The 22,833-nt window shown below is 39.1% G+C and overlaps 1 protein-coding gene and 1 long non-coding RNA gene across 2 annotated transcripts; both read left to right on the top strand.

The window, feature by feature from the left end:
• Positions 1-370: 370 nt before the first annotated feature.
• Positions 371-2,068, top strand: LOC141617854 (uncharacterized). Its single transcript, XM_074434991.1, has one exon. The coding sequence runs from the start codon at positions 371-373 to the stop codon at positions 2,066-2,068; it is 1,698 nt and encodes a 565-aa protein (XP_074291092.1).
• A 17,363-nt stretch (positions 2,069-19,431) lies between these two features.
• On the top strand, positions 19,432-21,283 carry LOC141621492 (uncharacterized). The gene is made up of 3 exons (XR_012532381.1): positions 19,432-19,568; positions 19,651-19,726; positions 21,055-21,283. It is a non-coding gene; the product is annotated as an uncharacterized LOC141621492 (long non-coding RNA).
• Positions 21,284-22,833: the final 1,550 nt, after the last annotated feature.

Below are 22,833 nucleotides of genomic sequence, written 5' to 3'. Positions count from 1 at the left end.
TCAGAAAGACAGTAGAAGTAACTTTATTTGCTATTTTCTCTTCCATCAGCCTAATTTTCACTTCCATGTTTTCACTTTATTTATTTTCATATAAAGTTTTCAGAAATCTGCATGAAATCAAAAATTACATTTGAGGTCATTATACTATATTGATAATGTTTGCTGGTTAATTATATTATTTTTTTTGTAGGATTGAGTACCTAAATGTTGATTTTTAACAAATTATAACAATATAGTTATTATTTTAATTATTAAATATGTCGTTATTTTCTAATAGTGATTGTTTTTTTCACAGTATTTTTAAGGCCGAGTACATTTAAAAAAAAAATCGTTGTAATATTTATTACTTTCTTCTACTATATAGATTAATATGGATCGTACGTGGATGATGGATGGGAAAAGAGGTGATCTTACATATGATGCTGGTTTAGCTGAATTTTATGAATTCGTTAGAAAGAATGTGAAAGACACGTCTAATATGCCATGTCCTTGTGATATGTGTCTGAATATTAAATATATGAGTTTCTCAGAAGTTAAAATACATTTAGAAAAGAATAATTTTAATCCAAAGTATAGACGTTGGAGGTTTTATGGGGAGTCTACAGTGATACAAAGAGTGGAAGAAGAAATTGATGTTCAGTCAAGAGCGATTGAGATTGATTGGGAAACTCTTTCTATGGAAAAAGGTATCGGCTCATTGGATAATTCGGATTGGGATACGTATTATTGTGATATGAATTCTGCTGACGAGTTTGATGATAATGAGTTAGAAACAATATTGAGAGACAGGATAAGTGAAGACAATGTAGAAGAAGATAACCCTGACCTAGATCTCGATGATAAAGATGACATTCTAGGTGAAGATGAAGATCCCGATGTTACTAATTTAGATGACATCACAAGAATTGTATTAGAAAAGTTAAAAGACTCCGAAATGCCTCTCTATAAGAAATGTAAGAATTATACAAAATTGTCAGCTGTTGTTAAGCTGTATAATTTGAAAGCAAAAAATGGATGGAGTGATAAAAGTTTTACTGACCTCCTCGAATTATTGAAGGACATGCTTCCAGAGGATAATGTTCTTCCTAATCGTACCTATGAGGCAAGGAAGATACTTAGAGGAATTGGTATGAAATATGTGAAGATTCATGCATGTCCTAATGATTGTATATTATATCGCAAGGAATATGAGAGTTGGTCTCATTGTCCAGTTTGTAATGAATGGAGATATAAAAAGAAGGAGGGGATCCCATCAAAAGTTTTGTGGTATTTTCCAATAATATCTAGGTTGCGAAGACTCTTTGCGAATAAGGAAGATGCAAAGTTGTTGACATGGCATAATTCTGCAAAAGCTAATGATGGCAAATTGAGACACCCCGCTGATGGTTTAGAGTGGAAACACATTGATGCCAAGTATCCCGAATTCGGGAAAGAACCCAGAAATCTTCGACTTGCACTCTCTACTGACGGGATGAATCCTTATGGGAATTTAAGTAGTCAACATAGCACTTGGCATGTACTCTTAGCTATTTACAATTTACTTCCATATGTGTGCATGAAAAGAAAATATTTGATGTTGTCCTTATTGATTTCCGGTCCTAAGGAGTCGGGTAATGATTTAGATGTTTACTTGGCGCCTCTTCTTGATGATTTGAGAACATTGTGGGATGAAGGGGTAGAGGTATTTAATGCCTACCAAAATAATGTTTTCAATTTGAAAGCTATGTTATTATGCACTATATCTGATTTTCCTGCATACGGTAATCTTTGTGGTCATACTGTTCATGGCAAAGAGGCATGCCCCTTGTGTGGGGAAGATGTAGATTCTTTCTATTTGAAGTTTTCTAAAAAGCAAGCTTTCGTAGGATACCGTAGATTTTTGGATGAAGATCATTTTTATCGTAGGCAACAAAAACCATTCAATGGAAAACCTGAACATCGTCCATGTCCTAAGATATTAAGTGGTCATGATGTATATGAAAGGGTGAAAGATATTAAAATTACATATGGGAAGAAGGGTTCTAAATTAGCATCTCGTGGATACAAGAAAATGTCTCCGTTTTTTTAGCGACTCCCATATTGGCGGGAACTCTCCATAAGACATTGTTTGGATGTTATGCATATTGAAAAAAATGTTTGTGACAATATTATCAACACTCTTTTGAATGTCCCAGGTAAGTCAAAAGACAACACGGCGGCTAGGAAGGATATGATGGATATGAAAATTCGACCGGAGTTGGCCCCGCAAGAGGAGGGAGTACGGATTTATTTGCCTCCTGCTGCCCATACACTCTCTAAAAAGGAAAAAATAGAGTTTTGTGAGTGTTTGCATGGTGTTAAAGTGCCTGAGGGATATTCTTGAAATATTAGTAGCCTCGTGTCAATGCGAGATCTCAGGCTTAATGGTCTAAAGTCTCACGACTGTCATGTTTTGATGCAACAGTTACTAGTAGTGGCCATTCATTCCATTTTACCTAAAAAGGTTCGATATGCCATAACTAGGTTCTGTTTCTTCTTTAATGCCATATGCAACAAAGTTATTGATTCTGCAGAGTTAGATGAATTGCAAAATCTGATTGTCACTTCTCTTTGCCAATTCGAAATGTATTTTCCTCCTTCATTTTTTACAATCATGGTTCATTTGACTGTACACTTGGTTAGAGAGATTAAATATCTTGGACCTGTCTACTTAAGGTATCAATATCCTTTTGAAATATTGATGAAAGTATACAAGGATTATACGTCTAATACATATCGTCCTGAAGGGTGCATTGCCGAGCGTGCTATCATTGATGAAGCTCTTTCTTTTTGTTATACACACTTATCAAATTCTGAGTTACTTGGCATTCCTAAGAATCGACATAGTGAGTGGATGATGGGCAAAGGTCTTAGGGGTCATGTTCACCAAGGTATGGCGGTTGATAAATGGCATACAACACACACATATGTCCTTCATAATGAGGATGAGGTACAACCTTACATTGAGGAACACAAGGGTTTGTTGAGGAAGAACCATCGAAATAAAACCGAGATGTGGATTGCAAGTGAGCACAACAAGACATTTAGAGTTTGGTTCAAGGGCCGAGTGATAGAAGACCTACAAAAGTATCCCGATTGTATTTCTTCCCGTTTAAGAAGACTTTGTTTTGGCCCAAATACTCATGCATCTTCTTATAGTGGCTATGCCATTAATGGGTGCACTTTTTACACTCGTGAGCAAGATGAAAAGAGTACGATGCAAAATAGTGGAGTTTGTGTAGAAGCTGAAGCAATGCACTTTTCTAGTTCAAAAGATAAGAATCCAGTTTTAAGTAAGATGCATTATTATGGAGTTATAGAAGAGATTTGGGAGTCAGATTACACAGATTTCGAAATACCTGTATTTTGGTGCAAATGGTGTGCTGCTGTCCGTAAGGATGAATTAGGATTCACTCTGGTGAATCTTCATAAAATTGGACATAAGGAAGATCCTTTCATTTTAGGTAAACAAGCGAAGCAGGTGTTTTATGTCACCGATCCATTGGATAAAAATTGGTCAGTTGTTTTATCTGTAAGGATGATACGTGCCTAATATATAGTCTTTTTTAGCCTATTTCAGCACGTATTTCTATGCATTTTCATATTGTTTTTATGATATTTTGCCCCGAATTGGCTACTTTGGTTCGTTTTGTCCATTTTGTAGAAATGAACGCGAAAGTAGTGGATCCGTACTCTTTTTCGTCCTTTTTGCATGCATTTAGAGGAGACGGGATTATTCCAGAGTGAGTTACTGTGTTTGGAAGCGTCGTGGCACGGTTACGAGGCATTTAGGCGAGGACGTGAGCTGAAATGAAGTCAAGTCATTCGATCGAGTTGTTTTCCACTCGATCGAGTGGTTTCTACACCCCCAGTTGGTCGATCGAGCTGTTTCATTACTCGACCCTTATGCTGCAGAAGAGCTGTTACTCGATCGAGTAACTTTCCAGTCGATCGAGCTGCATTGTTGAAGAGTTGGTCGATCGAGTGGTTTTAATCCACTCGATCGAGTGGTATTGATGGGTTTGGGCTTTAATTAGCCCGCGTGATGTTTTATTTCGCTAAAACTTATTTTGTGTGCTATTTAAGCACGCATTACTAGGTTAATGAGGATTATCTTTTCATAGTATCAAACACTCTACTGTAAACTTGAGAACGTTGCTTTTCCTCTTCACTGTTACTTTATTTCGGGATTATTTTCACTCGGATTTTGTGTTCTTTACGCCGGATTCGCTTGGATTGTAATTCCTTTCTCCTTCTTAATAATAATTAATCTTTTTGTTGCTTTAATTTCTCGTTTCTTGCATTCATTATTTTGCCCTAATTCTCCTTATTGCAATCTCTTGTTTATTTATAATGTTTTCTGCTGAGAATTTAATTGCTGTTAGTTTAATCACCGATATGAGTAGCTAAACCCCCTTCATGTTGGGATTAGAGAATCTGCGGTAGAAATATGACGATGTAGTAAATGAATTAGACGAATTGATTATGAGACCCTGTCACTATAGCAATTTAACTGTAATTTTCCGACCTAGTTGAGTGCACGCTTCTATGTCACCCTTTAATCTGGCTAAAATTAATCCTGGATCGAAAGATTGGACTAAATAGGCCTGCTATAAATAGTAGACTACCCTAATGAGGACGAAAGTTAAGTTAGTGGTATTTTAGGATAGAAAGTGGACCGAAAGGACCTTTCCACATCCGTCTCACATTAGTTAAATGTCCTCAATCATTTACAAACAGTGAGTTATTGGACTACCGTAGTGAACCGAATTCCCGACATGTCTCTCTCTTCTTGATAGTTTAATCATATTTTATTGCCTTTACTGCTCTTTACTTTAATTCTCTTCCTTTCAAACTTCGTAGTTTAGAACCAAATTCAACAACCCCCAATTGTTACCTTAGGACTAGAATTAGGCAACTGTTAATTACATTACCTCCCTGTGGATTCGATACTCGACTGCCTCTGCTACATTTTAGTTGAGACCGTTAGGTTTTATCTTTGATAGGGTTGCGATAGCCGTGTCAAATTTTGGCGCCGTTGTTCTTGGGAGGCAATTGTTCAATTTATTAGTTGTTTTATTTTTAGTCTGTTTTTCAGTTTAAGGGACATACGTTCCTTAGACTATTCTTATATCCTGTTCGTTGTTTCCTCTTATGCGCAGGTCACAGGGCGGTTAATTATTGCCTTATAACCCTGAGCTTGAGAAATCTCTACGCGAATTGAGGCGATCACAAAGGGTATTACCAACAGAGGAAGAGCTAAGTACTCTGTCAAGCTTTCACGAGAACGAGCTTTTCGAGGAAGATCCAACTTCATCTCCAGTTTCCAATTCATCAACTGAAACAGTCACTTCTCCAGATTTTCCAGTTATGGCCGAGGAAGCGAGTATAGCTAGTCGTTCTGAGCCGACAGCTGCTAATCTCTATAAAGGATTCGAATTACCAGGCGATGCTAGAAAATTTGAGCCAAAGCCCTCTTATATTAATATAGTTGAGAGGAACCAGTTCGGGGGAGCTGCAAATGAAGATGCAGCTAAGCACATGGAGACTTTTATTGACTCTGTCTTTGCTCCATACCCCCACCAGCCGGTGTGACCCAAGATCAGATAAAAGAAACCATGTTCATTTTCTCACTCCGAGATGCTGCAAGGGAGTGGTATAGGGATCTGGACCGGACTGCTCATGGGATAACTGACTGGAATTCGTTGGCTTTGGCGTTTTACAAGAAGTACTTCTCTGCTTCAAAGACTAATGCAATTAGAGCTCAGATCACGAGCTTTAAACAAGGGCCTGACGATAACTTTCACGAGGCATGGGTCCGCTTCAAGAAGTTGGTGCGAACCATTCCGCATCATGGGTTCGAGAAGTGGAGTCTTTGCAATCGTTCTATAATGGGTCATACGACGATCGAGGGCTATTTTGGATGCTGCAGCTAGTGGCCGGTTTGCTGAGAATCTAGGAGAGACTAAGGGGTAAAAGATCATAGATGATTTGGCCATCCATAAAGCTGAATACGGGAACTCGAGAGGAAATCAAAGGAGGAGTGCCGAATCTCCTTTTGTAGCTGCTTTAGAGGCCCTCACGGCCCGATTTGATAAATATGAGCTGGGAGTAGCCTCGAAGGGAGGAATTTACCATGTAAATGCCGTTACAGACGGTCCCTTCAGCTGCAAGAGATGTGGAGGAGAGGGGCATGTTTCAGATAATTGTCCCAATTCCTATGAGTCATGTGCTACCTTCCAACACTACAGGCAGAACAACAGTTATTACGAGCCGAATGTCCACCCCAATTTGAGGTGGACTAGTCATAATGTACTCAATTTTACCGCTCCTCTGCATTAGCAGCAGCCGTATATTCCTCCACACAAGAATCAACAAGGCTTTCAGAAGCCTCCTTCTTTCAATCCTCCTAACCAAGGTGCATCATCTTCCAGTGGGGTGAGTGAAATGAGTGAGCTAAAGTCTATGTTGCAGTCCATTTCAAAGCAATTGCAGCTAAATGATCAACAAAATCAACAGAAGGACGCATCATTTAAGGCACTTGAGACTGAAGTTGCCCAACTTGCTGCAAATCAATCCTCAAGAAAGCAGGGTCATTTACCGACTCAAAATGAGAAGAATCCACATGAGACGGTAAATCTGATAGAATTAAGAAGCGGTCTTTCTTATGAGGGACCGGAAGTGTCAAAATCAGACCCTAGGGAAGCTAATACTGATGGTGAACAGTGTACTGTCGAGCAAAAAGGGCTCACGACAAAGCAGTTGCTCGATCGACTGAATTCGGGTGTTCGATCGAGTAGAACTGAAGATGAAAGCCCTCGATCGAGTGGTTTTTATACTCGATCGGGTGAACAGGAAGAATATGTTGGTCGATCGAGTGGAAATTGTACTCGATCGACTGAAGCAGAAAGTGAAGTTGGTCGATCGAGTGGAAATTGTACTCGATCGACTGACATTGATGAAGGAACTGCTCGATCGAGTGAGCAGATTGGTCGATCGAGTATTATTGATGACGGGAAGCTTATTCGAGAACCTGCTAGTGCTCGTTTAAGCGAGAAATCACCGGAAAGACCTCGTTCGAGAGGTAAGAAGCGTCCAAAGGATACAGAACTTTCTCCGGAAGACACTTTGGAAGAGAGAAACAAGGGACTCGAGATACCAATCACGGTTCCCTTCCCGAGGTGGCTGCAGAATACCAAAGTTAATCAAAAGTTCGGCAAATTCGTCGAACTTTTGAAGAGCTTGGAAGTCACCGTGTCGTTCACTGAATTGCTGACTAAGGTACCCTCTTATTTAAAGTTTATGAAAGAAATTTTAGCACGTAAGAGGACTACTAATGACAGCGAGACCGTAGCTTTGACTGAGGTGGGGTCAGCCCTATTTCAAAATAAGTTACCCCCTAAGCAATCAGACCCGGGTAGTTTTTCAATTCTGTGTCATATCGGTATGCATTTGATTGATAATGCGCTATGCGATTTAGGCGCTAGCGTAAGTGTCTTACCTTTGTCTCTGGCTAAGAGACTTGGTTTGACAAAGCCGAGTTGCACCAACATGATCGTCCCGGATGGCCGATCGTAGTTTATCACGGCCAGTAGGTATAGTAGAAGACGTACTGTTCGGATCGGGATGTTCTTTATTCCCGTTGATTTTGTTGTCTTAGACATCCCCGAAGATGCACACACCCCTATAATTTTAGGGAGACCATTTTTGTCCACTTTGCCCGTGCGGTAATAGACGTCGGGAAGACTTTGACCTTTCGGGTAGGGGATGAGGAGCCGATTTTCATCGGTCCAAGTTTCGGAGAGCTCCCATGCAAGCCCAGCCTTGCAATGCTCTTTCTTCTATTAGTCCTATTAATGACACTCCAGATGAAAATTTGGAGTATTGTGCTGCTATTATTAACCCTCCACCTCAGATTGAGAGCAAAAAGGAGGAAAGTTCGTCTGTTGTCCTTACTGCAGGTACAGATAAAAGCCATGAAGGAGCTGTCAAGGGACTTGGTGTAATCAAAGTCAATCAAATTGGAAATAAGGATGCTAAAGACGGTGATAGAGGAGCAAGGACGAGGAAAGCTGACGCTTACGTGGATGCGAGCTATTCCCCTCCTACCGTTTCAAGTGATAATTCATGCTCATGGAAGATGAAGAGGACAAATCAATGTTCTTTGAGGTGACGTCCTCCGATCGAAAGCCCACCAAGGGGCTAACAAATTTGATGGGAATTGAACGGGGAAATGCCCCGTGTAACACTTTGTAATAGATAATCTTTGAATTTCTTTTGAATTTGTTTTATTGCGTTTTAATTAGGACAATCAGTTTTAAACGATTTTTAGCGTAGATGTAAGACTATAGACTGTGCTATTGCGTATTTGGTATTTTGGGAAATTTCTGCGTGTGTTTTTATGCAAGTTTGGGGAAGTTTCACGCATCCCGAGGAGGAAATGACGAAAATTAAAGAAGCTTACGCAAGAAAAGTCCTCGATCGAGTACTTTTTGTACTCGATCGAGTGAAAATCCGGTCGATCGAGCAAAGCAATAAAGGGGATCAGTCGATCGAGTAACATTTTACTCGACCAAGCAGCTGGACCATAAAAGTGCTCGATCGAGTGGTTTAAAATCACTCGATCGAGTGAAATGAGCAGTGTACAGGGAGTTTTTCGCCTTAAACTCTTATGTTTTGTTCTAACTTTCATTTTTATCCTAATTTCCGTCTAACCCCTCCCATTTGCGATTAATATTCATCCCCAAATCCCATAATTTCTTGCCCAATCTCCAAATCCGTCACCTACAATCTGTTCCTTGCTACTTGATCTTCAAAAGCCCTTTGATTTCCCCTTTATTGGTGTCGATTTATACGGTTTTAAGAGGGTCTAGGGTTTGCGGGTTTTTTCTTGAAAAATCGCTTGTTTTTGCTTGATTTTTGAAGATTAATTGCCTTTTGTAGGTCTTTTATCATCAAGTAAGTATTTCTTCCTTCCTCATTGCATTGTAATTTCGATTACTTCGAATTTCATGAGGTGAAATTGAACTAGGGTTTCGAAAAATCCATGTTTAGTCGAATTTTTTTCGACTTAATTGTGTTTGTATGCCCTTAATTAGCTTGCTTGATGATCATATCCCATTTCCTCGCTGTTATTGCATGTTTAATTCGAAATTTGCACAAGGATTCCGCGATTAGGGCTTCTAAGTCGAATTTTTCGACTGTCAGACGGTATATATGCTGCCATGATTTGTTTAACCTCAGTTCTTGCTTACTTGCTGCTGTTGTTAACTCCTCTTTCCGTCCCCTATCGCCTTTACATGCTGTAAATTTTTGGGATTCCTGTACTGTGAGTCGAAATTTTCGACTGCTAGGGGACTTACATTCTGTCATATGCAGTTTTTCGTGCTATTTTTAGTCTTCATTAGCAGGCATTACACTGTCACATTATCACCATTCACGTACTGCTATTTCGAAATTTCAGAGGAAATGTTGGAATTTGTATGATGTAAGTCGAATTTTTCGACTAGTAGGGGACACACACGCTGTCACATGCTGGTTTTATGTGTTGTTTTAACCACGGTTAGCAGCTATTTTCTTATCGGGCCCTCTGCCCTATGTTTACAGGATTGAGTCTAGTACCCTACCTTCTTCCAGTACCACCTCCAGTCCATCTTTGAGTGAGTCAGTGGCCCCTGCTGTTGCCACTACCACCTCCTTAGTCACCTCTGCAGCCCCTGTGTTCCTTGTTTCCGCTGCAGGGACGGTCTTTGCTCCAGCTAGCTTAGCTGGAAGCCCAGTTCAGGCTGCCACTTCCACCACAGCAGCCACCACGTGTACACCAGCCACCACTTCTACACCTGTGGCGGACTCACCAGCAGCCGTAGCCGCCTTCAGGGCTGCCCTGGTCCCTTACACAGTCCGAGAGCGGGCCCCTGCCCTGCGTTCCAGAGACGGAAGCCGGGGTCGTAGACTGGTTAGAGCTACACCAGCTCCAGTCACTTCTACTTCCGCTCCTAGCACTTCCACAGCTGCTGCTTCTACTTCTACTTCAGCTGCCGCTCCGCCTACTTCTGAGACGATTCTGACCGGGGACACTTCCCTCGACTCCCACCCGGACTACCCACAGGTATTATTCGTCAACGCTGTCCCTCGTACGAAATTCTTTAACTTGGTCAAGTGTGTACATGTGCCTTCCCGATTTTTGGATAAATCGGCATTAGAGAGACTCGGTATTTACGAGTCGATCAGACTTTACTACGGGTCACGGGGATGCCTGGGCTCATTACTATGAGAGGCCACACCTTCTTAGAGCTGAGTCTCGAGTTTCTCAGCTCTTTTACCTTCTCCTCAGGGGCATACGCTACTGACCCCGACTGTTTGTCAGTCTCCTTCCGGTTGTTCAACCGGACTTTCCCGATGCCCCTAGCGGAGTTTGGTAGGTTACTTGAACTTACCTCCTCAGGTGTCACATCCGACTCGAGGAAGGTTTACCGTCAGGTTTGGCGGTGCTTGGCCCAGTCCCGTTTCCAGGAGCGAAAGCTCCACCAGGTCCACCATCCCCGCGTTCGTTGATTCTTTAGACTGATGGGGAGCTCTATTTTCAGCCGAAAGGAGCCGAACAACACTACCAACACCGAGCTCTCCATCCTGGGCGATTATCTGAACGTCGACTGTGAAGGTCCTTTTACCTTCAACATTCCCTACCTCACCGCCCAATACCTTCACGACCAGGGGAAGAAGGAGGCGGGAACCATTGTCTGCGGTGGCATAGCCACCATTCTTGCCCGCCGACTTTTCCCCACCTGGCCACGTGACTTGCAGTACCTCGAGGGAGAGAGGTCACTGAGTCTGGCTGCCATGCTCGCTCAGCATTGGCTTACCCCAGACTACCAGACTTGGAAGATTGACGGCTCCTTGTCTGTTGACTTACCTTGCAACAGTCTCCCCCGTCTTGAGCCCTTACCTACTGTGGTAAAGGGCCACCGTCTGCCTGCCTTGCCTCTACTTCACCTTCCACTTCGACCATCTCCTGATGTACCTGCCGCCAAGAAGCGGCGAGTTGAGACTGGAGAGGGGTCCACACCTTCAGGGAGTACCCAGCCTTCCACGGCTACTCCCGATCCGACCCCTACTCCCACTACTACTACCACTCCCACTCCTACTCCTGCTCCACCTCCCACTGACCAGACACAGACTGAGCCGATCTTCCCGGCTACTTTTAGACCACCCCCTCCCTTTGTAGCGCCCGTGGTCCAGGACCAAGGGGGCGCGATTCTGTTTGTTGATCGAGCTTGCGGGAGCGTCAGGCTCGTATGGAGAGGGACATGGCTCTTGCCTTGCACCCTCTGTACGAGTACCACTTGCGGAGACACAGACCGATCCCGGAGGGTTGGCCACACCCTTCCTTCTTCCAGTACCCAGCTGAGGGGTACCCGTTTTCTAACGAGGAGGAGGACGAGGACCAGAGGTGGCACTGGAGAGAGCTCGTGAGGAGGAGCGGAAGAGGAGAGAGGAGGAGAAAGACCCGGAGTACAAGGTGGATGGAGACGACGACGACGACGAGTAGCTACTGGTCTACTCACTTCCCCGATTTTAATTTGGTTTGGGGAAGTTCGTATATTGTATGTATCTCTTACTCTTTTATTTTGTCTCCTTTATTTTATTATTTTTATTTTGTTGGTTGTATATTCCTGTTCCCCTGTATATATCTGCTGGTGTATGTTGGAGGACAACGAGGGCGTTGTTCGTTTTGGTTTGGGGAGGGTATTGCATCCTTTTGAGTCTGCATTTGCATTTGTTGCCGCATTCACGTTTATTTTTCAGCCCTGCATTGTTTTATTTCATTGAAAAATCCAAAAAAAAAAAAAATTAGAAAATTTCAAAATTTCAAAAAAATATTCACGTTTATTTCTGCATATAGGTTGAGTCGGAACGGTAGATTTCCATGATGACAATGCACTATAACTTGTCAATTTACTTGAGCCTTGCACTTTATTGATAGTTTTTAGCTTGTCATACGCATAGTCTACGAATTTCTGTTCAAATATAAGCTGACTATTTAGACTTGACCTATAAATTGGCAAACTACTTAAAAATTCTGAGTTTTTAGAGCCATAACTGGTGACATTCATGACCAGTTCATTAGGAATTTTTAGTAGTACTCCTTGCATAGCATGTTCGTCTTTTTTGCACATTTATGACATTCAATTTCTCGTCAAATGCACATATTCGGGTTTGTGGTTGGTGTGACATGCAGGGAGGGTCTTGCAAATTTCCCTTTCTTATTACTTTTCACCCATTTAGCTCCACATAAGCCAAAATTGCCTTTTGACCCATTAGCTACATCCCAAACTAAGCCTGCCTAGTCAAGCTAGTTAGTATGTTCTTCTGCGGTATGTTTTTCCGATGCATTTTGGTCCGTGTTTCTTGTTTTGGAGTTGGTGTAAGTATAGAGGAAGGAGGAAAAGAAGAAAAAAAAAACGAAAAAAAAAATGAAAAAAGAAAGAGCTGAACGTGAACAGTGAAAAAAAAAATGAAAAATTTTAAGGCTGGAACGTGTAAGAAAGAAAGAAAGGAAAAGAGAATGTGAAAATGGAGGAAACAGACGTGTTCCTCCTGTCTGAGTTGAGAAGATGTTCGAAGATGTACAATCGAAAAAGGTTGATTTGGTTCAGTTAGTTATTTCAGACGGTGTTTAAAAAAGGGAAGTTTGTGACCGTCTGACTCCTCCGTTCTATCCCATATTTTTTAAGGAGATTGTGTTTTGAGTCTAGTGAGCTTTGTGCCGAATGAAGGGCACCCGTACTTAGTCTTTTAGTCAGTTGAGATTCGGATGGTTCCATTATGGTCCTGTTAGGAACTAGCTTGACGCTTTTACCTCCACTTTTCCATAACATGTTTTGCCTTTTCTCACCTGAACCTCACTTTTCCCAAATTATTTGCAAACCCTCGGCTGTGACGGACATTATTGGTTGGAATTTGTGCATTAGTACTTGAATTGTCTTTCATCTTTGTTGCATGCATGCTATGTAGGTCGCAGTTAGGTAAGTGACTGTCTTTTCTTCTCCCTCGTACATATAACATTCACCCTTTGCTTCATGAGAGAAGAGTGACCACGAGAGAGTCCAGTTTTGTTGGTCTTACAAGGTCGATAGGTCAGCTATATTTACGAATGACTTATAATTCGTTTGCGTTTTGCTTTGACTTTTAGCTTTAATCGTTAATTTTTGTTGCATTAAACCGGCTCAAGTAGACAAGTTAAGCTAGCTCTGAGTTATCATTTCCGTTCCATTAGTTTAGTTTTGAGTTTACTCGAGGACGAGTAAAGGTTCGGTTTGGGGAGATTTGATACGTGCCTAATATATAGTCTTTTTAGCCTATTTCAAAGACGTATTTCTATGCATTTTCATATTGTTTTTATGATATTTTGCCCCGAATTGGCTACTTTGGTTCGTTTTGTCCATTTTGTAGAAATGAACGCGAAAGTAGTGGATCCGTACTCTTTTCGTCCTTTTTGCATGCATTTAGAGGAGACGGGATTATTCCGGTGAGTTCTTGTGTTTGGAAGCGTCGTGGCACGGATTACGAGGCATTTAGGCGAGGACGTGAGCTGAAATGAAGTCAAGTCACTCGATCGAGTTGTTTTCCACTCGATCGAGTGGTTTCTACACCCCCAGTTGGTCGATCGAGCTGTTTCATTACTCGACCCTTATGCTGCAGAAGAGCTGTTACTCGATCGAGTAACTTTCCAGTCGATCGAGCTGCATTGATGAAGAGTTGGTCGATCGAGTGGTTTTAATCCACTCGATCGAGTGGTTTTGATGGGTTTGCGCTTTAATTAGCCCGCGTGATGTTTTATTTCGCTAAAACTTATTTTGTTTGCTATTTAAGCACGCATTACTAGGTTAATGAGGATTATCTTTTCATAGTATCAAACACTCTACTGTAAACTTGAGAACGTTGCTTTTCCTCTTCACTGTTACTTTATTTCGGGATTATTTTCACTCGGATTTTGTGTTCTTTACGCCGGATTCGCTTGGATTGTAATTCCTTTCTCCTTCTTAATAATAATTAATCTTTTTGTTGCTTTAATTTCTCGTTTCTTGCATTCATTATTTTGCCCTAATTATCCTTATTGCAATCTCTTGTTTATTTATAATGTTTTCTGTTGAGAATTTAATTGCTGTTAGTTTAATCACCGATATGAGTAGCTAAATCCCCTTCATGTTGGGATTAGGGAATATGCGGTAGAAATATGACGATGTAGTAAATGAATTAAACGAATTGATTATGAGACCCTGTCACTATAGCAATTTAACTATAATTTTCCGACCTAGTTGAGTGCACGCTTCTATGTCACCCTTTAATCTGGCTAAAATTAATCCTGGATCGAAAGATTGGACTAAATAGGCCTGCTATAAACAGTAGACTACCCTAATGAGGACGAAAATTAAGTTAGTGGTATTTTAGGATAGAAAGTGGACCGAAAGGACCTTTCCACATCCGTCTCACATTAGTTCGTCTGAATCATTTACAGCTGAGTTATTGGACTACCGTAGTGAACCGAATTCCCGACATGTCTCTCTCTTCTTGATAGTTTAATCATATTTTATTGCCTTTACTGCTCTTTACTTTAATTCTCTTCCTTTCAAACTTCGTAGTTTAGAACCAAATTCAACAACCCCCAATTGTTACCTTAGGACTAGAATTAGGCAACTGTTAATTACATTACCTCCCTGTGGATTCGATACTCGACTGCCTCTGCTACATTTTAGTTGAGACCGTTAGGTTTTATCTTTGATAGGGTTGCGATAGCCGTGTCAAAGGAGTAGGCGGGATGTGGATAGTTTTGAGGAAGATGTTGTATTTGAGGGTTTTAATTGTAATAAATCAAATTTAGATGATACGGATACTGTCAGTACTTCGAGTTTATATACCCGCGATGATCACAATAAGGGTATATGGATTAGTACTGATACCCCTTCAAGAAAACGCCCTCGCATCGTTGACACATGAGTAAGTTACGGTTTAAGATGATTATTACTTATGATTATAGTAAAAACTGTTTTATAGATTATTCGTTGTCAAACTTAACATGTTCTATTTATTTATTTTTTCTTTTTATTTATTTTTTGGAGGAAATAAGCTTCCCATTTCTTTCTCCACCCCTTCCCCTTATACCTAGATAGCTTAAGCAGTTTCTTCCTTAGGCATAGAGGTCTTCGTGTGAGTCCCAACCAGATCAAAACTCGTTGCATCACATCACGCGAATAACCCATTCTGAACAGCCATTCTGGTGTTGAGCATTAGCAAGGGAACCAGCCTGAGAGATAGGTTTTGAGCATTAGCAAGGGAACCAGCCTGAGAGATAAACTCATCTCGAGTGTGCAGTACGGCCTTCCAGATTGTGGAAGTTGACTGAGCAGGAGTCACAGTCCAACAGTCATTCCCCTCGATGAGATATTTGTTGCACCAAAGTACCCAGATAAACTGAGTATCCTTGGAGATTTTCCAGAAAAGCTTCATCAGTAGCATTTTGTTCCAACTCAAGATTTCCCGAATGTCAAAACCCCCTTGCTGTCTAGTCCTACAAACTTTACTCCAAGCAAAGGAAATCATCTTTCTACCAGTTTGATAGTTCCATAAAAACTGCCTGTAGAGTCTATCCATCTCCTGTATCACACCCTTTGGAAGAATTTCAGCTTCAGTAACCTCAGCACTCAGAGAGTCTCTCTGATCCTGATTTAGACAATTGCCCTTCAGAATAATGTCAATATCAAAATCTTTAATCTGAGACTCAGTTCCAAGTAAACTCTTATAGTAATCCAAAAAAGCTTCAGAGATACCATCAAAAGTATTGCATTCTACTCCTGCCATATTTTTGATCTTACTGATATGACTCCTACTTCTTTTTGCAGCCAGTTTAGCAAAAAAGAAAGATGTATTAGTATCCATCATCTTTACATCAAAAATTTTTGCTCTCTGGTAAACCATACTTAACATTTTTCAACTTGCAATATCTATCAAGAAATGACACCTCTAAATTCAGCAAATCAACATTGAGAGGATCATAATGTATTCTGGTTTGGCATTGCAGAAGTGCAGCTTTGGCCTCAGTGGCTCTGTCAGTTACATTTGACTATGTGTTCTATTTATTTTAATTAATAAGTACTGATTTTAATGAATGGAATTTGTGTATGCAGGTTGATTAATGGGCCCACATAGGTGTAAACGAACTAAGAAAGACAAAAATATCTCTCCTACTGATGGGATAATCAAGAAGAGACAGAGGAGGTCTAAGGAGAGGGGTCAGACAGTGTTGGACTTAGTGACAAGAGCTCTTAAGGAGAAAAAACCAATTGAATTGGAGTGGGATAAAGAACACGGTTGCCCTCTCTGACGGGAACGTCGTTGGAAAGTTTAGTAGCTGGATTGGCGTTATTACACGGAGGCACATTAGTTGCACACTAGAAACATGGGACGATGTTGATGATGTCCTGAGGGAAGAAATTTTGGATAATATCACGGTGAGTCTAAAATTTTTACTTTATTGCATTTGGTTTTGAAGTGTGAATGTTGTGGCTGGAAGGAACTTGTGATGCACTGATGTTCTGATAGCTGTCTCTAATAGCTGACTGTAGTGTGCTGGTTCATACTGCTATCTTTGAATGATTTTTTTTTAGTGAAATGTGAGATTTTATTGATAATCAGACATGGTACTGTCCCCTTGCCATCAGACCTGCTACTGTTTATACTCTTGGCAGCGTATTCTTATACTCGCATACCAATTAACTTATTGATAATCAGACCTGGAATCCATATAACAAAAATTGATAGCTACCCAATTAACAATTATTTACATGAAGCTAAGACTTCTGATTCTAACAAAAATTGATAGCTACCCAATTAACAATTATATAACCAAAAATTGATAGCTACAAAAACTGATTCTCACTGATTCTCTGCCTTCTCAAATTTGTGTTATGAGTATGATGTTTAGGGCGCTTTCACCGTGATAGAAGACCGTTATGAATGGTGTATTCAGAAGGCGGGGAGTTTATGGAGAAAGTGGAAATGCACCTTAGTCCGTGAGTGGCTATATGACGAGAAAGGAGCAATACAGAGGACACCACCAGAAATGTATGACACTATAACACCAGATGAATGGAGTGTGTTTGTGGCGTCCCACACTACTGAGGCATTTAAGGTAATATATTCTCATTAGGTTTGTATAATTTTTATCAAAAATAATATTCACATAATTATTAGGTTTGATTTTTATACTTCTGTAAATTGTAAGGAAATAAGTGCAAACAACAAAAAGAATGCTTCTATGAAGAAGACAATGTTCTATGGCTCTCGAGCAGGTTACCGTGGGATTGAAATTAAAGTCGTAAGTACTGGTTTCTGGTGCATAGTATTATAAGTTCGTCGTGTAATTTATTTTAATGCTTTCATGGTTCATTTTTCTTATGTATGTCTGCTCAAATTTAGACAGTAGCTAGTTATCATTATTTTTTTTAATAGAAGAAAGACTTTGCCGCTAAAGAACACATATTGGAGAAAGTTGACCGACACTTAACTTGGCTAAAGGGTCAAACGCCTAATAACGGAGATCTGACAGAATATGATAAGGAAGTCGCTTTGAAAATTGTAAGTTCTTCAATTGTTATGAGAATTATTATTTACTTCTACGAATGACAAATAATATATGTTTATATAATATAATGGATGAGTGTATGTAGGAAGAACTAGAAAAAGAGGTGGAGGCTGGTACATTTGTGCTTCAAGGACGAGAAGATATACTTGCTAAGGCACTCGGCAAACCTAAACATGGTGGCCGTGTACGGGGAGTTCCTGACGGCATTTGCATAACTGAATATTTTGGGAAGCCTCCGAAAAGACCGCCGACAAAAGTTGATTCTCTCAAACAAACGGTAATTAATTATGTATACATAGATTATTTTACTTTTAAGCATGATTTGAAAATTTATTTCTTGCGACATACAGATAAATACTCTGCAATCACAAGTGGCAAATATGCAAAAAATGATGGTGCATTTTTGGCAAAGTGGTGAGAAGCCAAGTCAAGAAGAAATAGAATGTTTTATGAAAGGAATATCTATGAGTACTCAAGGATCGAATGCTTATGAATCTACTCGTGGTTCTCGTAGTATCTCTATACAAGAGAGTGGAGAGCAATCTCATCAAGATCCACACCTTAAAGACTGTGAGGAGCAATCCAATCAAGTGTCACACCGTATAGAGATACCCCGTGAAAAAATACCACATGAAGAGCCACCTAGTGAGCAGCAGGTATCATCTTCTGATTTATCATTTTGATTTGCACGAAACTTATTATTATTTATGCGAAACCTAGTAAAGGTTTTACTAAAAAATTTAAAGGGTTGGAGAGACTGTGAATTATCATTACCTGAGAATATAAACAAGATGGTTACATCAGGCTTGATGTACATGGAAGGTAAGGGGGAATTTGTAACTATTCACGGAGCTTCACTACTTGATGGTTATAAGAAAGTCGAGCATAAGAAAGTGTTTCCTGGATCGGAAAATGCTAAGTTGCCTGTGCCTATTAGAGATGAGTTGATTGTACTGTCTGATGCAAAGGACTCATATGTTCAGTGGCCTCTCAATCATATTCATACTCCTACTAAGGTAATTTTATAAAAAAAAATTTAAATTCAAATTATTATCTTATACTAAGTAATTATAAATGCTAACTGTTTTGAGGAAAAAAAAATTAAAAAGATGGGGATCATAATGAAGAAGAAGAAGAAGACGACTCAAAGGTTTCCACAACCTTTGGTCCCGACTTTTCTGGGTGTAGAAGTTAGCTCTGAGTTTAAGCAAAAGTTGAGAACCCCGCTGATGAAATCTTTACTACATGAGGCTCGCATATTGAAGACGAGCGGAGAACTTATAAACGTTCCTATTGATGACCATGTATTACACCTTCATAACTACACATCTTTGATTTCTTATGAGGAGCTTATTCATTGGTGTGACGAGGGTGAGATAGGAGCCTCTCACATTGCTATTTTTATGAGGTAAGAATTTTGAACATTTTATAGCATTAACAGTAAGTTTCATTCCTGTTTACCATTTTCTTCAATTCACTTGTTTTTTATGAACTATTTGAACAAGTTTAGTTGCAATTGTTGTAGGTATATGAGTGATCTTAGTGATACTATGAAGTCTAGTACTTTATATGGATTCTTGTCCCCCGAGCTGTTGTCAAAATTTTCACCCGAAAGTGAAGATTTTCGATCAGATTATGTTGCTAGAGCTATGACTTGTAGGGACTGTGGCAGGGGTCGAAAACTTATATTTGCAGCTTATCACGAAAGGTATACATATTTTCTCGAACTTTATATATATTTATTTATTATTGTTTTTAACTCCGTGAAGATATTCTCATTGTTCCCTTGTTATAATCGAAGTGATCATTAGATGTTGGCTGCGATTAGTCCATCTGATAATATTGTGTATTGGTGTGATCCTGCTGCATATACGGAGCCTCGCCGATTTTTCGTGGACACAATTACTAGGTTAGAAAATGGTTGAGACACTAGTTATTGTGGTTTGAATTATGTTTGATGTAAGTACTTATTTTAGTTAATTGAAATACAGAGCATTCGAGAAAAGAAACTCTATTGATCCACTTGCCGGGTTCGACGCAAAACCGCTTTCTTGGAAAATTATTAAGGTATAATTCTGCCTCTAATTCTGTCTAGCCATGCTACACTACAGACTAAGGTTAACTTAGGGTAATTTGATTTAATTTATGCATCTGCCCATGACTAAATTCTTGATCTGAGTAACAAGCAAGTCTGGTCTCTATAAGCAATTCTCCAATCTGCCTATGCATAGATAGTATATATAAATTCCTGATCTGAGTAACTTAGGGTAATTTGATTCGATTGATGCGTCTGCCCATGATTAGATAGTATAAATGCAGGCATTCTGCAGTGTAGCATCTAGTTTTGATAAACCTCTTCTTGAGTCTAGGCACTCAACTCTGAAATAATCATATCAGGCCTGTCAATCAGTGAATGCGATTAATCCATTTGCTGTCATTTTGCTTCAATATGCTGGTATTCATTCTCTGAAATCGATTAGCCACCCCTGATAGTAACAGTTGGACTGTGTCTTGGTCTCATTTTGCTGTCATTTTGCCGCCTGTAATGAGGCCGGTTAAGAAAAGTAAAGTAGGTCCATTACATACCATGAATCCAAGCAACAAGATATCATAATGGTAAGCAGAAGGCTTTTTCAAATTGAACTCCTTTTGCTGTGCAAGTTGTGAAGCAACACTATGGTCAAAGAAGTACAGTCCTGCCACCATCAATGCCGGAATAAAGGCTCCAAATATATAGGCAACTGGTACCTTGCCCATATCCTTCATTTGAACATTACAAAATAAAACTCGAAATCACAAACTTGGAGTAAATCTAGAAAATTACTACAAAGTACAAACTTTTTGTTAGTCTTATTTCAACCTGGCCTTCAGGTCATCTGGTCTAGCTATTTCGGGTTCGGTTTTGGCGGACTCGGTTTTTCGAGTTTCGGATGTTTTAAGATCGGTTGAGTCCAAGTGTAGGTCACTCGGGTGAAGTAGAAATGGTTCAACTCAGGTTTGCTGTCATATTTCGGTCATTGAATTGGGGCACAAATTATTGGTATTAAGGTCTCACCTAATTAGGGAATATGGATTATCCGGTAATTTTGGTACAGGTTATAGAGCTTTGGAAATTTATTAACTGTGGGAAGTTTTTCATGCTTGAGAAGTTGGCTTGCTTGTGTCTTGGTCTCATTTTTCGCTTTTGTATGCACTCATTTTCCATATGACCAAATCTCTTGCAATACCAAATCTCTACTGGAACCTTTTTCTTCCAGTGTTGGTATATCCAACTTATATGCCTTGAATTAGACTTGATTGGAAAAGCGTCTTCTCTTGGATTTTCTGACATTTTCTTGAACTTTTGATCATGTACTTGCAAAGAACTCATCAACTCATTGTGGTTTTTAATTTAGTGTCCTCGGCAGCCGGTTGGGACCGTATTATGCGGATATTATATTTGCCGATATATGTTGGAGCTTATCAAAGCAAGATATGTTAATGTCGCCCATAATGTATGTATTTTTCCTTATCATTTCAATCATTTTCATCTCTTTGTTTTATTCTTTCCGTCTTGGTAATTATTTTACGTAACAAGCTAGTATTAAGTGAAGTTTTGGGTGTATGTATACAGTTCATGTTAACCGCCCCAACGAAATATATGGTTGAGAAAATTGACGAGGTGCGAAATATTTGGGCTGAATTCACACTCAATTTTAAGCCGACAAGTAATGGTGGATGAAGACGGTGATTACCAGTTACTTACGTATAGTTATTTTTGCACTTGGATAGAAATAAGTGATGCGGATTGAAAGATTTTTATTTATACATTTTTTCGATATTTATACGTATATTTACTTTTGCACTTGGATAGGATTTTGTCTATTTTTGTAAGGAATTATAGTCATGAATTCAAATTAAATAAAAAGCTTGGTTTTTGTTCCGTAATACATGCTGTGAAGTTTCTGAATTGCAAGTATATATAGAATTTCTATTAGCTATACAATTTAATCGTGTAGGGGTTTCGAAAAAAAATATTTAAAAAAAAAAACAAAAATCAAAGAGAACGGTTCATGCAATACACGTTCTCCTTGAACCTCTAATACTATGATGGCGCCAAATTTGAAAAAAATAACTGGCGCGGCGCCAAATTTCATTTTACCAAATTGACGCTTTTTCTGTCTTTACAAAGAAAACGGGTCCATATGTAACCGTTCTCTTTGTAATATGATAATAGCACGGTTGTAGTGTAGAACCGTTCTCGTTCTAGTTACAAAGAGACCGGTTTGACTTCGTGTTAACCGTTCTCTTATGTCAAAGAGAACGCTTGGCCACATCACGGTTGAAAGTTGTTTTAAGAACGGTTAGTGACCGTTCTCTTAGCTTAGAATTGTAGTAGTGTGCATGCAAATCGGTTATAGTTTTTCCGAGTTATACGATTAACATATAAAACTTATAAATTTGTGTTTATTATGATATATCACGAAATCAATTATGCATGTTAAAGTTTCTGATCCTAAAGTGTATTTAGGATATTTTGGTTAATTTATGGATTTTTATTGTTCATTTTATATAATAATGGCATTAAACAAGTGATTTTATGATAAAAATGTCATTTTCGGACTAAAATTAACTAAACTTCGAATTTTTTAGTGGTTTTTGGATATATTTTCACATATATTATTTTTAGATGACTTGTAAATTTTCATAATTTTTGGAGTTCTTATGCTCGAAATATGGATTTTTCATTATAAAAATCGAATTTAAATGAAAAATGGGTTAATATAAGATAAATTTCGAATCTGGTCATAAAATTTAGTATGTTGTCACATGCAATTTTACAAGATGTGTGTAAAATAATTGGCTATAATGAAGTCTTTATGCATGATTTATGAATTTTTGATCAAAAATAACATAAATAGTGACTTAATTAGTGAATAATTGCTAAAACATAATTCATGACTAAGGAAAAATGTCACATGTTGCATTTCATTACCTATTTCAGATCTAAAATTAAAAAGTTGATAAATATAATTTTTCTCATATTTTTATGATAATATTTGATAAATCCGGTAAATCACAACATAGTTTTTCCTAGATAATTTTTGAAATTTTTAACCTAAGTTTTTTGAACATTATGAGTGTCATGGTAATTTTCCAGAATGTTCATGAGTTTAAATTTTAAATTTCAAATT

This window comes from Silene latifolia, chromosome X (assembly GCF_048544455.1).
Source record: "Silene latifolia isolate original U9 population chromosome X, ASM4854445v1, whole genome shotgun sequence".
In the NCBI taxonomy this organism is placed as follows: domain Eukaryota; kingdom Viridiplantae; phylum Streptophyta; class Magnoliopsida; order Caryophyllales; family Caryophyllaceae; genus Silene; species Silene latifolia.
The sequence above is the reverse complement of the archived record's forward strand: the minus strand, read 5'-3'. Positions and strand labels throughout refer to the sequence as shown.